This window comes from Anthonomus grandis, chromosome 6, assembly GCF_022605725.1.
Source record: "Anthonomus grandis grandis chromosome 6, icAntGran1.3, whole genome shotgun sequence".
NCBI classification, from domain to species: Eukaryota; Metazoa; Arthropoda; class Insecta; order Coleoptera; family Curculionidae; genus Anthonomus; species Anthonomus grandis.
The window spans coordinates 23,502,155-23,519,341 of NC_065551.1; the positions used below are offsets into that span (position 1 = coordinate 23,502,155).

The following is a 17,187-nucleotide window of genomic DNA, read 5'->3' on the forward strand; positions in this document are numbered from 1 at the left end:
GAAATGTACATAATTCCCGTGTATATATATTTCAATAGCTTGTTTTTATTTAAAAATAGCTCAATAGGCGTTTAATAATTGATTTAGATAACTTAAACATATATATGAGCAAAAAATCATAATCTTAAATTAAATTCTGCTAAATCTAAAATTTTAATTTTATCATCTAAATTAAATCTCTTGCCGGGCATTTAAAATACTCTGCATAATATTACAAATAACGTATTCATTCCAATAGTAGCGAAAGCAAATTATTATTGCTTCTGAAAAAAGAACACCTTGGCACTCTGACTTTTACTCAAATATAGACATTAATAATAACTGTGTTTCTAATATTAATATGTTATACTATTGTCTGTACTTTTTTGCCTAATACCCATTACCCGATTTTGGTTTCTTGTCTTGCGTCAACTCTTTCTTTTCCGCCTGCATCGGCACTGCCACCACAATTAATTTTTTCTGTCGCCATAGTTTCTCTATACATAGTTATATTAGTGAATAAATTATTATTTTAGTCCTTAGATATATTTATATAGTTTTTTTCTTATTTATATTTTTTAAAATTGTACCAAAGTTGTGTCATGTATACAATCTGTTTATAGGTACATACTAACGGTTTGGTACATAATCGAGGGACCCTTCTATTTGCCATTGTAAATACCATCAAAATAAAAATGTATTTGAAATTGAATTTAAGTGTCTATTATATGTAATAAAAGTAATTGTAATACTTTTATTACTAATAAATTATTTTTTTGAACTTTAATAAACATTCAAAAGATCCTAAAATCATCCTTAAGTGTGGTCCACCAAACACGCGCCGTGACGCAACAGATACGCCATCTATTCGCTAGGTAGTACGTCCGCTGCTTTAAGGTGCTGACTTCTGATGTCGTTTGACGTCAAAACGTCAAAGTTGTCAGATTTAAAATTTAGATTTCGATGGTCGTTTTTCCTGTTTGTGTTTTGATTTTATTAATTTTGCTAATTCCTTATTAAAAAGTTTTGTTTCTTTATACCGAGCTTAAATTACATTTTAATTAATTTATTTCTCTATTTTAAGTGGCGAAATAAAAGTAAGTTAAAAAGAACAAATAAAAATTATTTATAAACTAAAATAGGGCAAAAGTCGGATTAAAATATTTAAAAAAATAATTTTAGTTTTAAAATAATAAACAATTCTTCTTTAAATCATTTGAGTGTTATGTCGCTATCCACACAGTCATCGAAAAACATTCACTCAATGAAAAGTTTTTAGTTATTAATATACTACTAAACAGAAAACACAAATTTGAAGCGGGACAGTCAATCTGATTTCAAATTGAAAAATTTGTTGTTCTACTTACAAGAGGCTTCATATTTAACATTTTCACCCAAGAATCTTTAGGGGTGGATATATATTGTGTTCAAAATAAATTAATTTTGAAAATCTTTTCTGAATCTTATAAGAACCTCCAATACATTAGAGATCAGATGAAATATAAAAAGACACTAAAATGTATAATATCTCTTAAATTCATTACAGGAAGAGCAAAAAAATCCTTGTTTGGTCAAAAATGGTTTATTATCTAGTGTAAATGCTTCTAGATTTTTCTTTATTAAATGCTGATAATGATTCCCAAATAAAATATTTATAATGGCATATTGAAGAACTATCAATAAGCCAATGATATTAGTTTTCTATAATCAGTTTCCATCGATAATATATTTGTTTTAAATTTCAAGGTAGAAAATTCTAAATGAGACGATCAAACTCTGCCTCAAGTATTCCTTTACCAATGTCCCTGCAAAATCGTCGAGAGTCAAGGGAAAGAATGAGAAGTTCAATAGCAAAGGGAAAAGACAATCCATACCAGCTGGCCCCCAGGTGAGTTCAATCACCTTAGAAAAATTGTTCTTTTTTTCTATAAATATCCAATAAATTAAACTAAATAGTAAAGGTTTTATTAATTCAATATTTTCTAGGAGAGAACTTAGTACTGAACACCGCACTCCAGACATTTATTCCAAGAGAGATCCAAGTCTTGAGAATAACACACCTGCATATAAAAAAAGTTTGTTTGGAAGTGACAGGAAATTTTCAAACCCAAAAGAGAGGAAAAGAAGTGCATCTCTCTCCAGTTATGGATCCAGGGTAAAAATAATGTTTTTTAAAAACTGTAAATTACTTACAGCTTACTACTAGAAATGAAGGGTTGTTTATTGTACCCAGAATCTTTGATGTTACACAAACATAAAATATATCTAATGAATGATAATTATTTTTTGGATATACAGTAGACTCGCGATATAGTGAACTAATTAATGCACATCCAGTTCACTATATTAATTTTTTTTTATGTATGTATTAAAGCAACATTTGTCTTTAGAAAACTAACTTTATTAATGTGAAACAGAAAAAATATTACATATGTAATTAAAATAAAATAAAAAGACGGCAATCTAATCTATTTTTTCAAAAAATTAAGTAAGTTTTGTTTGCTTTTTAGTCCTGTTTGCACCATCATATTCCTTAAGTTTTGTAAAACGAGTATACTAGAATATTCCACTTTATTTTCATTTTCTTCGGCCCATTGAAGGATGTTCTTAATCGACTTTATTGCCCAATTTGTTGTCACTCGTTCCTTATTTACTACCATTTCTTCTTGTACTCCATCATCTTGATCGTTTCCATCACTTTCACTTTGGTCATTAGTTTCTTTTATGTCAGGTAAGTTATCTTTATTCCAATCGTCTACATCAATAGGTTGAACATAAACTTCTGGATTAAAAGTCTGCAATAAAGTAATGATTTCTGATCTCACTCTGTCAATGTCTTCATTTCTTATTCGGCTCCGTAAAACACTTAAGGGGATGTTATCTTCCTCATCGTCAACTTCGTCGGCTAATGGTGAAAGTAAATTATGCCAGCATTTTTCTATAACTTCAGGCCTTAAATTTCGCCACGCCAAAGCCAAATTTAGAATGGCGTCCTTTAACGAAATATGTTTTAGGGTATCTACGATATCCTGGTTAGTTTATGGTTAGTAACAAATTTTTTCGATAAAATAGTTTTGTCAGATAGGATAGCATTTTGGTCCATTGGCTGGATTAGCGGAGTAACGTTAGGTGGTATATAAACAGTGAAAATGGAACCATCATCACTTCTTAGCTGTTCTGCAGGTGGATGGTTTGCTGCATTGTCCAACAAAAGCATGGCTTTAACTGGAAGGTTTTGGCTTTGTAGGAATTCCGTAACCTAAGACAAGAACAAATGCTAGAATAATGTGCAGTTTAAATTCTTAAAAGGAATAAAAAAAGGGCGTAAATTTGTAAAAATCGTAGTCCAAAAGGACTGAAACCATTTTTTCTAATTCTCGAGATACAAAGATGGTAAAATTTAAAATGTCTTCCTATGACAAAACTTACCTCAGGAATAAACATTCGGTGAAACCATTGTTTGAAAATTGCTGCCGTCATCCAAGCAGTTTTGGAGTTTCTATAATGGACGGGACAGTTAAAATTTCGAAACGAACGTGGATTTTTTGCTTTCCCAATAATTAATGGTTTAACTTTGTGAGTACCTGCCGCGTTTGAGCATGTCTTTGTTTCTCGGTTTTCCTACCTGGGGCAGTTTTTTCTTCGCGAGCTACATATGTCTTTCCGGGCAGAAGTTCAGTTTCATCGGCATTGTAAATCTGTTCTTTTGTTAGCTGAAGCTCATTTATTTTTAGGCGTAAAGTTCTTTTAAAAGGATCAACAAGCTCGGGTTCTGACGGTAATTTTTCTCCTGAAATCGTTAGGAAGCGTATTCCAAAACGTTTTTTATACTTTTGCATCCAACCACTGCTCGCATTAAAAGAAGGAGATTCCTTGTATTGACTGTGAAGTAACTTGGCCTTCTCTTGGATCATTAAACCAGTTACCGGAAAATTTCTCTCCCTTCTTTTTAAGAACCACTTATATAAAGCTTTTTCCATTCTAGGACACTCTGATTGTCTCAAAGTTTTCGCTTTTCCAGGTCCTGTGAAAGTACTGTTGACTCGTTTCAAAATCTTTATCCTTCTGTGACGAATCGCGCATATAGTGGATTTAGCAACACCATATTGTCTAGACAAAACGGTCACTCCAACACCTTTCTTTAATTCTTCTAATATTTTGGCTTTATTGCTTAGGGTTAAATGCTTTCTAATTTTTGCCATAATTATTCTGGCCGCGTGACGCGACCTTCTGCACCCAAATACTGAAGAAAACTAATTGCCTGGAAAGAAACAAACCGTTTTATATCTTTTTCTTGTCTTAACTTGTTTGTTTACCTAATAAAACTATTGGGTTTACTATTTCGAGAATCAATTTGTTCACTTGACAGAAATATTTAGAATATTTCACTAGACAGTGTGTTCAGTATAATGCGAGTCTACTGTATGTAAGTGAATAAAATAATAAATATTAAAATATTAATATAAGCTAAGACTGTGGTTATACAACCCCAAGAATCCACTCAAGAATCCCTATACATTTTAATATTTAAGGGTTCAAGTATAAATAGAATGACAAAATCCCCTGGGTCAAAAAGTGTAATGCAGCAACAGATGAATGACAAGAAATGGGTTGAGGATAACTTTAAAAAGGTAATAATGATTAAAATAGTTTTCGCAACATTTTTAAAAATTCTTAAGTTTCTTTTTATAGATTCAAGAGTATATTAGAACCAGTGGTAATTTTGATCCGGAGCTTAGCAGACAGTTAAAACCACCAACACTAGCAACATTCGTGCAAATAACATCAGACTTGTTGAATCAAATATTTAAGAATATTCACCTAAATGTACAGAATTATGGTGATATTATAATTCAAAATCTAAAACTGCTTAGGTATCCTTGCCAAGTGAATTCTTCCACTTTAAAAACAAGTATGTTCTTTTTAGTTTTGTTATGATATTTTTAGCAAATGAATATTATTTTATAGTCAACACCAAACATGCTCATTCTCATTTTGTCTCAATCATTTCATGGCTGATAGACAAAGTAAACACCACAAACATCATGAGTGACTTTATTGAGAACCAGGATATAGAAGTACAAAAATCTCTTTTAATAGATCAGGAAATTGTTGAATTTATGGGAGCTTTAGTGCCAAGTGAATCGCAGGTATTACAATCATTTAGCACAGAAATTCAAATTGGTCTTGTAACTATTTTTAAAGGACAACCCAAATCAAGAGGAACTTGAGAGAAACCTTTGTGATGGAATAGCAGAGATAATAGGGGCAGATAAAGAAAAAGCCATGCAGCAGGAAGAAATCTTGAATTGTGCCAAGAGGGATGCAGATCTTGTACAGGAAAAATTACAAGAAATTCTGGCGGAAAATGCAAACATCTTAGCGGAGAATTTGAGAAAAATGGAGGTTATTAAGCAATATGAGGTAAGTGTACAAGACCAAAAATTCACATAGTTTTTTATTATTTTTTAATGATTTAGTTCTTTATTAATGGTACCCACCAATTTGCAAAAAAATTAACTTAAAACTTCAATTCTTTACTTCTTTAACTTAAAAAGTTTACTAAGTTTCTGAACTCAAAAGTTAAACCTATCTAAAACTGAACAATACAGTAGAGTCTCGATAATGTGAAATAATTAGGATGACTGTGTTCATGTTTTCGAGGAGTTCATGTTACTGGATAAAGTTAATCGCATGATAAACTAATATGTATATGTACTTTGAATATATATTTTATTGGAAAATCAAACAAAAACATGTTATACAGTTAGTAATACATAGTTGAAAATGTATATGTATATGTTTATACATGGTATGAAGAAAAAAATATTTATTATGTATGTAAGTAAGTACAATGTACATTATTTATATTTAATCTGTTGTTTTTAGAAAAACGTTATCTAACTTTGTTTGACGGATACGTTGTTTGTTTTAAAGAATAGTTGCACATTCACGTAATTTGTGTAAAGACTGAATATCCTCGAAGTCGGCATTGTTTTGCTCCGCCCATTCTAGACCTCTGTTAAATATACGAACTGCCTCAACGTGAGTGACTTTATCCATAGCCTGAGAAACCTCTGGATCTTGATCCCGTTCGGTTTCTGAATCATTAGACACGCAGTACAATTCTCATCATGTTCAACGAAGTCATCTTTATTCCATTCTTCGATATCTCCACGTTCGAAGTCTTGCCCTGGATCAATTTCTTCTAATAAATTGAGGTTAGTCTCTACAATGCTATTCAGGCTTAGCAATTCTTGACGAAGAGTTGCCAAGGGTATTGTGTTTTCACGATCATCATTGCTTTGGCTTTCGAAAATATTTTTCCAACACTTTTTAATGGTTGCTGGTTCTAATTTATTCCATGCTCGTGATAAGTTTAAAATAGCATCCCTGAGGTTGTATTGTTTGATAATGACATTCATGTCCTTAGATTTATTAGCTACAACCATTGCCAAAAACATGGAGCGATAATGCAGTTTAGTCAACCTAATGACGTTTTGGTCCATAGGTTGAATTAAGGGTGTCACATTGGGAGGCATATACATAACTTGAATTAGTCCATCATCAGATAAAAGTTCCTCTACTGGGGGATGACTGGGGGCATTATCCAATAAAAGAAGTGCTTTCTCTGGAAGACCATGTTTCTTAAGAAACTTTCTCACCTAAAATTAAAACAAACTTTTAATTTTGAAATGTGGCAGGAAATTTACCTCAGGAACAAAAATTTCTTTGAACCATTCCTTAAAAATTCCGGCTGTCATCCATGCAGATTGTGAGTTTTTGTAGTGTACAGGAATGTAAGAGTTCTTAAAACTTCGTGGTTTTTTAGCTTTCCCTATTACCAAAGGAGTCAATTTATGTAGTCCAGTCGCATTTGTACATGCTAGAAACGTTATTTTTCTTTGACTGTTTTTCTTCCAGGGACAGTTTTTTCTTCACTGGATACGTAAGTCTTTTCGGGTAAAAGCTTCCAGTACAAGCCGGTTTCATCGGCGTTGTACACTTGGTTATAGTCTAAGTTTAGGTCCTTGATTTTTTCTTCAAGTTTACGTAAGAATGGTGAAACCAGCTCGGGCTGAGAAGATAGTTTTTCACCAGTTATTGTTAGGAAGCATATGCCAAATGCTTTGTTGAACTTTTGCAACCACCCCGAGCTCGCAGAAAAAGTGGAATATTTGTCGTACAGTTTTTCGTGAAAATATTTGGCTTTCTCTTTTAAAATTAAACCACTTATTGGTGCATTCCTTTCTCGTTGTCGCAAAAACCACTTATACAAAGCTTTTTCCATTAATGGAAATTCAGAAGGTCTAAGAGATTTTCGTTTACCTGGTCCAGAAAAAGTCAAGGCAACTGTTGAAGTAATTTGGTTTTTTTTCTTCTTAATTGCACACACTGTGGATTTGGCTATTCCATATTTTTTTGCTAAAAAGGTAACTCCGCAACCTCTACTAACATCGGACAAGAGTTGGGCTTTTTTTCCAGAGTTAAATAATTTATTTTCTTAGTAGACATCGTGCTTGTTTCGTATTGATCGGCAAACAAACACTGAATAAGACGCAAATTTCATATCTCTTCCAAACATGTACAAACAAGATATACAATTTGGCGGCGATATGCAAAAGCACTAAGTTAGTACTAAAGTTGCCGACAAAGGGAACATAGGAAATGCCGCTTAATGCCTACGGGTAAAATGGTAAAACGATATAGATATTTTTTTGTTCACGTTATAGAGGCGAGATATTTTTGGCGTTCACGTTTAGGGATGTTCACTGTATCGAAACTCTACTGTATTTATAATGTACACATACTACACATTAATTTAATAGTAGAACATAAATCAATTTTATTATGCCTCAACTATATATGGACGCATTCCATAGATAAAATTGTAATTTTTAAATTGACTTTTCAATTTGAAGCCCTTATAAAAGTTATACAATTAACTATCTTTAACAAAGTAAAATCAATCTATAACTAAATAAAGTAGGATTGCGAGATCTATCAAATGTTATTGAATAACATTTATTTATTTATCTATTTTCTATACAGAAATTCATTTTAGAATAAATATGTGATATTATGGAGCAAATAATTTTTAAAAGTAGCAGATGTTTAATAGCTAATATTTTTAAAAGAAGGAGCATATCAGCAAATTGCCTTTTTTGCTTAAATATGACAATAGGACAGTCCCTCATTATAATACTATAATCGATGTTATAGGTATTTTCATTTCTAATATTTACAAGACATTTATAAGTTAAATATCTAAAGAATTTTTGCTGAACACATAATTTCACCCATTTGCCTTTGATATAAAGGCGACCTAAGAGAGACATATTCGAGTACCAGGCACAAAACTGTATTGTATAATAATCTAAGAAATTAATGACTCTTTAACTTGTAACTAAACGGTATACTCAGATTAAGTATTTCAAAAACTGTACCGTATATAGAAATGTTATAGAGAAAAAAAAATTTACATTCAACTCCACATAAATACATTATTAAGAGATGACTGTATGTTCAAGAATCTTATATAGTCTTGATTATGTTTATATAACTGTAAGAATGTTTGACAATGCTAACAATGTCATTATTAAACAGGATTACAATTGGATCCCTGTGGAACGCCTGAGACTACAAATATTTCCTTTGAAATGAAATTACCATATTGTTTGTATACATTGACTACTGCCTGACAAAAAGATTTGGAGTCCAATCAATAACCCCCAAATGCGTAACACTTATAGTGTAACAGTCTATCGAACGCTTTCGAGAATTAGGTATAAATGCCTTCAACATAGCTCTTCCTTTCAAAGGTAGAAAACAGATATTGCTGATAAGCAATTAGATTCTAACAAGCTCTCTGCATTTCTACGCAAGTTCGTCATAGGTAAGCCAATTCATCCAGAAGCTTGACCAAAGTGCATTGAATTGAAATCGGTCTATAATTAGCAGCAATAGCTTATAATAACTTGGAAAAGTAGATAAGTCAACTGATAAAGCAAGTTTACAGGTCTGTAAAGAGACTAAATATAATTCTTTAAAAGAACTGTTGGATACCCCAAGACAAGACACATCTACAGTTTGGCTAATGATTAATTGCCTAACTTTATTGAGATTCTTTTTGGTATAGGCAGCTGACAAATGGTTTTTGAGAGAGTCATTTGAAAACATTTAAATTCAAGCTACTCAATTTTCACCAATCACATATAAACTTCAAATATTTTATTCTTCTTCTTCCGTTGCTACTCATTAATGGATGTTTGCGATCACTTCTAACCATTTTCTTCCTATTCCTGCCTAGTGTTTTATAATATTTCGCAGCCACCATATTCACTTTCTGCCTACATCCCTTTATGCGTCTATTTTTCCTTGTATTAATAGTTGGAGCATATGTAATTGTATTAAAATAAATTGTATTTTTCGTTGTGTAACATGTCGTTTTTTTAACACATCAAGCCCAACAATTGGCGTTCTCTTCCTATTGTCCTCTAAATTTTCTTGTTGGCTTTTCTTGCTGTCCATAGTACTTTCAAGATTCTTTGATAGATTCACATTTTAAATGCTTGCAACCTATTTATTTCGCTAATCTTGAATGTCTAGTCTTCCATACCCATACAACAGTGCAGACCGACAATACGTAACATTTTGTGAATCTTATTCTGAGAGTCAGGTCAAAGTCATTTTTTCGTAAAGGCCTTTTTGAACCTCACGAATGAGCTTCTCGCTTTTCTATCCATTTGATTTCTACGTTTGAAGACCAGACTTCACACGACTAAGCCCCCAGAGAGTTAAACTTTTTGACTTGTTTTAAGTCTTAACTGTGATATAAGAATTTTTTGCATTCTGGAACTTAGTGGGATTACTAGGTATTTTATCTTTTTATATGCTGATGTTAATTCCCATAAGTCGGTCGTGCATTCTAACTAAGCTCACAAAGCTTAAGAACCTTTGGAGGTCATTGTCTGCCATCAGGACTGTGTGTCTGCATACCATATATGATTTAGGTGCCATTTAGTTTGATGCTTAATTGTGCTTCTTGGAAGATGTTTTCAAGACAATGTTAAAAAGTAAAATTACCCTGTACTAATTGTCATAAAGTTTATCAGCAAACAATGAGAACCTATAATATTAATATATGAATAAGTAGCGAACAAGTGGCACAAATGAACTCTTATGGTTATTCTAAAACAATTTTTCTTTAATAGTTATGTTCTTCGGTTCTTTTATTTAGGAAAGCGACAAAAACAGGGAACAAACACTAAAAGATGAAATAGAACAACTCACGGAGCTTTTGGCAAAACATGCAGAACACCGTGCGAATATTTTAAAATCGATTAAAGATCTAGAGGAAGGAATCGCAAACCAAGTTTGCACGGTAAGTAACTATTGATTTTTATTTATTTCTAAATACATTTTGACTATTTGTTCTTATTTAAGCACACTCAAAAGTTGGAAATGCTTAACGAAATTGAAGAACTTAAGAGATCAATTGAGCGAAAAGAACGCCAGCTGGCTGAATTTTGGAATATTAGGGTAGATCTTGATCATAAGCGTTCAACTTTAGTCAGAGAGGTATTTACTTAATATTTTACCAATAAGGAGACTTTTTTAAACAATTTATTACACTTAGATTGAAAATAAAGTTGACGAATGGAACTTGTGTATTGTAAAGTCCTTCTTGCCGGAACTAAATGAACTGAAATTACGCACAAAAGGATTTTCTTCTCAAGGCTTTTTGGAGGTATTTTATGTATTTCATTAACATTAATCTTTAGCCTAAATGTTTTTTCGTAATTGCAGGAAATTCTGGAGGTGCGCAAACAAAGTGGCGATTTACAAGAGGTACTGTGCAAGGAATACAAGAACAATCTGAGCGAGCTAGAGAGTTTAGAAAAACAAAAGATCAAACTGTTTGAAACTAACATGGTTATGGATTCAACTAGAAAACGACTAGATAGGCTTAAACAGTGTGTACAGGAATTGGAGGATAAACATAAACAAGTAAGTTTTTTAAGGAAAATCATTACAAGCATCAAAAAATGCTTAGGTAAAATTAAGAAAAATCAATTAATAAAGGTCTTGTTTCATAACAAGAAGAAAGAAAATTAAGACTTGGAATAAAAAATACATAACTAAAATATTACCGTAAACTGGACAAGCAATTTATTTAAATTCGGTACTAAACAAAATAAAAAGGACAAATTTCAAATATCTTTATTTATTACTCTGTAAATAGTTACAATTATTGTAATAATAGATCAAAAGTGTGAAAGTCACAGTGCTTATCGGTACATATATAAGATTTTATATATATACGAGACAGTTTTTAAATCAGTCTAAGAATTTTTTACAGGGATTTTTTACGTTTTTTGGTAAAGCGTTAGATAATAAAATAGTTATTATTAGGTTATTAGGTGAATTATTTTTTTTCAAAACAAGCATATACCTATGTGCTTGCAGAAATGATGGGGCCTGTTCTAGATTACGATACTGATGATAGTCCGACTTGGGTTTTTACTTATTTTTATCATTATGTGTTTCTCTTAATTGGAGATAAATATAAAAGTACGGTAGAGTTAAAATCTATAAAAAGTGGCTTGCGGTGGTTTCGGTAGCCTGCTCATCGTACTATTCGGACAATTTTTTTTGCAATCTGATGCTTTACCTACGTTGTCCCAGAATTTTAGTCTATATCGCATGTGAGAGTAATAAATAACATAATCATATGCAGTGACTAAAGTTTTGCTGTCCAAAATATTCTTTAATTTTCTAACCACAAATATACCTTACCTCGTCAAAATACATAAATTTGTGTGCCTACCCAATCTATCATCTAAAACTATACCAAAGAGCTTGCCAGATATCGCTTGACGATCACTTGAATATAAATTGTTGACTTTTGTCAACATTTTAGATTTTAGATAATTGTAAACCAGGATATAATAGCAGTCTGTAATATTTTTTTGCTATCAGACTTTAAAGTATTTAGGTCTTATTGCATATTCTCTCTCTCACTAGTCTGCATATTGCATGCATTTACATAAATGATTAACAATAACGGCTCCAATATTGAGCCTCGAGGCACGCCGCTTGTAATGCTACTGTAGCCAAATTGTTTTCTAACAAAATCTAGATACTGCTCTCGACCTAACATATAAAATAATAACAAATTCCAAGGACAATTTTTTATACCGCAACACCTCATGTTTTTCATGTTTTTTAAAAGAAACAATGTACAATTTCTTGTTTTTTTTTGTCCAGCCAGGTTGACAGTTTTGAATGTGAACATTTAATAATGATTGATTTCTTCTTAAACTTTCACTTTCAAAGTTGTAAGCCTTACTGAACTATTTCAATGGACCACCCTGCTTAATTTATTTACCTCATCAAAGACAAATACAGAGTTTTAGTGAAACTCCAGTTGTACTTCACTTCTTTATATAATTGTGACATGCTTTTAAATATTTTGATTAAATTCGTTCTAAAGTTTATTAGATAATTAATTATGTTATAAAGTTATTAATCTTACTGCTATAAAAATAAAATAAAAAAAAAGCAATATTTTAATACCACTTAAACATGTACTACATAAGACACCATTGGAAAAAAAATCATTATGTATTTAATTCGGATTATTAACTATTTAGTATGTTAATAATAATCATTTTAGTCAGTTATATAATAATCATAGCCTGCTGCTTTTTTTTATCCTGACTTTGTAAAAATATCACATAAATCACATAAATGTGTACATTTTCTGTCTGATGGGTCGACAAAGAAATCCAAATTAAGTATACTCTAGTAAGATGGAATCCTACCAATGCATTAAATAACCTCTTAATGCCTGATATTGTATTTTTTCTGCTGTTTTGTTAATGATATTACCAAGACGCTTATTGAATTTTCTTTTGAGGCAGGCATGGCATGTCAAAAATTAAACTGTGACTGGACTACAATTTGCTTTAAGTTTCAATAAAATAAAATGATTTAATAAACAGAAAAAAGATTTTAAATACTGGGGAATTTAAGTTGATCAATGCCATGACATGGCATAACATGTAAGCATCTCTGGACTTCTTAACATTAGGTAACTACATAATAAATACTATTTTACTGCCAAAACCTTAATTTTTGATCCTCTTAGTACAAGGACAGCACTATACTTCTCAATTCAGACATATTTTTTTATATATGTGCTAATATACCTTGGTTTAATGATTAAAAATTAACTATTTTATTCTTACAAGTCATTTTTTCCTTCTTCTTCTTTATCTTATTATTCATTTTATCCATTGACTCCAGATTGTTACATTAATCTCTTAAAATTGTAATGTTCGGTCTTAGAAGAAATATATTTAAAAAAAATAAAAAGCGTCATTTGTACAGGGTGGCCAGATAAGAATGCAAAGTGCTGTATTTTGGAAACTATTCGTCGTAGAGACTTGCGGTGAAAAACTTTGTTACTAAAGTGGCCAAAAGAATATCGTGGAAAATATTTTCAGATTTCCAAGATGGTCGCCAGGGAGCGTAACCACCATCTTAAACTTTTTAAGTGATCTTTCACTGTAATCTACCCAATAAATGTTACAAAAAAATATATGCTTTTTAAAGCTCAGCTTTACTCGAGTAATTTTTGTTTAACACTTTGTGACGTATCTATTAAAATAAAGTGGAGGAGGGCAATTCAATGTTTTTTTTAAAAATAAACAGCTGTAACTCCTAAACGACTGAACGGATTTTAACAAACTTATTGCTCCATCAAATCCGTCTTATCTGTGATATGTCTAGTTCTTAGTAATGCCTGTAATGAGTTTTTTGATCTTATAACAGAAAATTGCAAAATTCTCTAAAAAATTAAATGCAATAATATAATTTTTTTTTCATAAAAAGAAAGAATATCTAGTTATCATATAATTTTAATAAGACGCTATTACACCGATATTTATTGTTATTTATTTGTATTTTTTCGTAACATTTACTGGGTAGATTTCAGTAAAAAATCACTTAAAAAGTTTAAGATGGCGGTTACGCCTCCTGGCGACCATCTTGGAAATCTAAAAATATTTTCTACGGTATTATTTTTGCCACTTTAGTTATAAAATTTTTTACCGCAAGTCTCTACGACGAATAGTTTCCAAAATACAGCACTTTGCATTCTTATCTGGCCACCCTGTACAGTGTACATAGTAAAAAATATAATAAAGCATTTATACACAATATTTATGTACGTAAGGAGAAAATTATTATAAATAAAATTAAGAGCTAAATATAAAAGAGCTAATATATAAAAGGCCACTATATACAATTAAAATATGTGAGACAGATACAATGAGTTTTCTTTTTAAAATTATTCTACAATGGAATGCCCCTCTTCGATGTACTGCCTTTAACTCGCCATATACCATTCGACTTTTCCATTGATTAAAGCAAATGCTTTGAAGACCTGCAGAAATCTAGAAATCCTCTTGTAAAAGCTCATAGGGTAAATCAGGTGAGTACTCAGTCAGGCCTGTGTTTCGTTTACAGTTTGACCTTATGAATCCAAGTCGGTCATTACGACGTCGATTTCGCCATACTTGGTTTTTTTTTAATTCTTGATTACCTCTTAGCTGCAATAGGGTAGTAAAATATCCAAGTTTCATTGAGCCATGCAAGTGATACTATACCCATACTGATGATTTAAAATCTTTAGAAAAATTAAGCAGATCTTTTTTTTTTCTCGATTTTTTTGGAAGCAACATCGCACAGAGTTTCTTTATGTATAATTCGTGATGTAAAATTTTTAACAGTTTTTTCATCGACGTTGACAATCTGAGTAATCTCTAATTACTTATACGACGATCTCCGTGCACCATTTCATTGATTTTAGTCAAAGAGTTGAAGCAAAAACAGGTCAACGTAGACTGGTTGGCCATCTTCGGTGCTCTCTCGGTCTTCACAAAATCGTTTATACAGTTCGAAAACATTTGCATGAGATACATAATTACCATTGTAGGCCTCTTTTAACAAGTGATTAGATTTTTTTTAAGTTTAAAGTTTCACATTGATCCGTTGGTCGTCACGCATTGTTATCGGTACCAGAAAGAAAACACTTTAGTTTCTAACCTCTAATAAAAATGTGTTTTCGTATTGGAATAGCAGACATATCCAACACTGCAATCGTTGTCCCTCCCTACTAATCTGCCACTGCATTATCAATCAATAGACAAAACAAAAAATATAGGAGGTCTGGCTTTAACCGACCTCATACATTTTTTGTTTTGTTTACACTGGTTTAATCTACTGGTCATATTCTCACTTTGTAATAAAAGAAAAAAACTAAAGTTTAACTTCAAAACTCATAATTTTAGTCTAATCTTGCTTTCATCTTTTTTGGTCCTTCCTTTTTTTTAATTGGTATGGTTTCTTTTAAAATAAAATTATATAACTCCTTATACTTTACTTTATATAAATTTATTTTATAGAGATATAACATAGAATGTCAATTTTGATTATGGTGAAGAGAACATAAACAGTTTTCATCCTCAAGATCTATTTTTTCATATGAATGGGATGAAGTACATGTTGGTGTCTTAAGCAAGAAATTATTCGTACATTTTTGTTATTAGAGTCTTGGTGAAACAGAACTTTTTTACGGAGTTTCGGAAATAGGCCTTTAGCAAAAATATAAGTATTTTTATTGAGAAACTTGCTGCAAAACGTTTGATTTCGTTGCTTTCTTTGCATATTTCTCCACAATTTCATTATTCTTTTATACGAACATTGACTTTAATCCTGACTAATGTCATTGCACATATTAATTTTATATTTTTTACATTTATTTAGCAACAATTTGTTGTCCTTAAACCACGTTGTCAAGGCAATCATGTACATCATTGTAAAAATTTAAATGCTACAAGAAAAAAATTGCTACTAGGCAACTCAGAAATATGTTTTTTAAAGTAACTCTCATCAACTTTTTAAGTAACAGATCTTATAACGATTTTAACATCCTTTTCAAACATGGTATTTATAATAAGAACTCTTGTAACTAGGATCTTCGAAAATCCGTATGTATATTGTTTTTTTTTAGTTACTTATGAATACGGAAGTTTTCGAAGCCCATCATAAAAATAGCATTAAAAAAATTATGGACTTGGGAAACACAAAACAAGAGGAATGTAAAGGGCGTATCGAGGAGCTCAGTAGAGAGTAAGTTTACGACGTACTTTTATGGCACAATTTTTATTTGACTCTGTTAATTTGTTTTAGGACTCGAAAATTAAAAAAAGAAATTTACAATACGGCCAAAGAAGGTATTGAAATTTGCGCGAGTGAGCGAAATAACGTCTTAAATATTGCGAGACAAGTTGAGGTTAACAGTTCAAGTAACACTTTGTTTTGAGTTTTATTATTAATTATTTTTAGGAGGCTCATCAAATAGCATTAAATGATAATGGACGTAAATTGATTAAATCTCAGAATGAAGCGCAACGGATTTTAAATATTGTGGAACAATTGGCGGAAGCTAACGCACTTTTGAAGTGATATGTGAATTAATACAGTGTTAAGTTAGAATTTTTTAATGTTTATAAATCAGACGATAATTAATAGAAACATACTTAAAAACTTGCTTTATTAGCTTCCTTTGCGGCCAAACTAGTTAAAACACCAGAGTAAGATCTTTGCTTTTATTGTCGTTATACTGCATAATAAATTGGTGTAATTAGCAATAAAACTTAATTGTACATAACCAGTCTTTATTTATAAACTAATACGAATTATTTACACGGATATAAAAAATCACAGGCAATATCTTTTTATAATTTATAGTCAAAATTCTCGTATACATGCTAATTGTCGTTAATATAAACTGTTTTTTTTTTAAACATACCAGAAATTAAAATTATATTTATTTATTTGATAACGAAAGGTTAAAAGTTGAATGCTTAAGAAAACTATCCTTGGTTCTCTTCTGTGTTAATGCCGTTTCTTATTTCACTAGAAATTTTAATCTATTGTTTGACTTATGGAAAATCTAAGTCTACATAATTCTTATTTTAATAGAAATTCTATGTGCAATTTACTAAAAATTATTAAGTCTTAAAAAAAGGTTCAAATTAAACTATGGCCTCTTTGCACAAATCGATTTTTAACATCTTTCACATAACGTTTTAGACTGCGATTTAACTGTTTTTCCAAGTTTGAGGATCAATTAAG

The 17,187-nt window shown here is 31.1% G+C and overlaps 2 protein-coding genes across 2 annotated transcripts; one reads left to right on the forward strand and one right to left on the reverse strand.

The window, feature by feature from the left end:
* Positions 1–924: 924 nt before the first annotated feature.
* On the forward strand, positions 925–16,600 carry LOC126737516 (golgin subfamily A member 4-like). The gene is made up of 14 exons (XM_050442440.1): positions 925–1,076; positions 1,726–1,867; positions 1,966–2,134; positions 4,512–4,610; positions 4,672–4,891; positions 4,948–5,129; positions 5,185–5,403; positions 10,220–10,363; positions 10,426–10,560; positions 10,619–10,729; positions 10,789–10,989; positions 16,061–16,179; positions 16,240–16,342; positions 16,396–16,600. The coding sequence occupies exons 2-14, from the start codon at positions 1,740–1,742 to the stop codon at positions 16,513–16,515; spliced, it is 1,950 nt and encodes a 649-aa protein (XP_050298397.1). The 5' UTR covers positions 925–1,076; positions 1,726–1,739; the 3' UTR covers positions 16,516–16,600.
* Positions 5,910–6,868, reverse strand: LOC126737518 (jerky protein homolog-like). Its single transcript, XM_050442443.1, has 2 exons — positions 6,693–6,868; positions 5,910–6,644 (listed from the first exon to the last, which is right to left on the reverse strand). Exons 1-2 carry the CDS (start codon positions 6,741–6,743, stop codon positions 5,991–5,993), a joined length of 705 nt encoding a protein of 234 aa, XP_050298400.1. The 5' UTR covers positions 6,744–6,868; the 3' UTR covers positions 5,910–5,990.
* Positions 16,601–17,187: the final 587 nt, after the last annotated feature.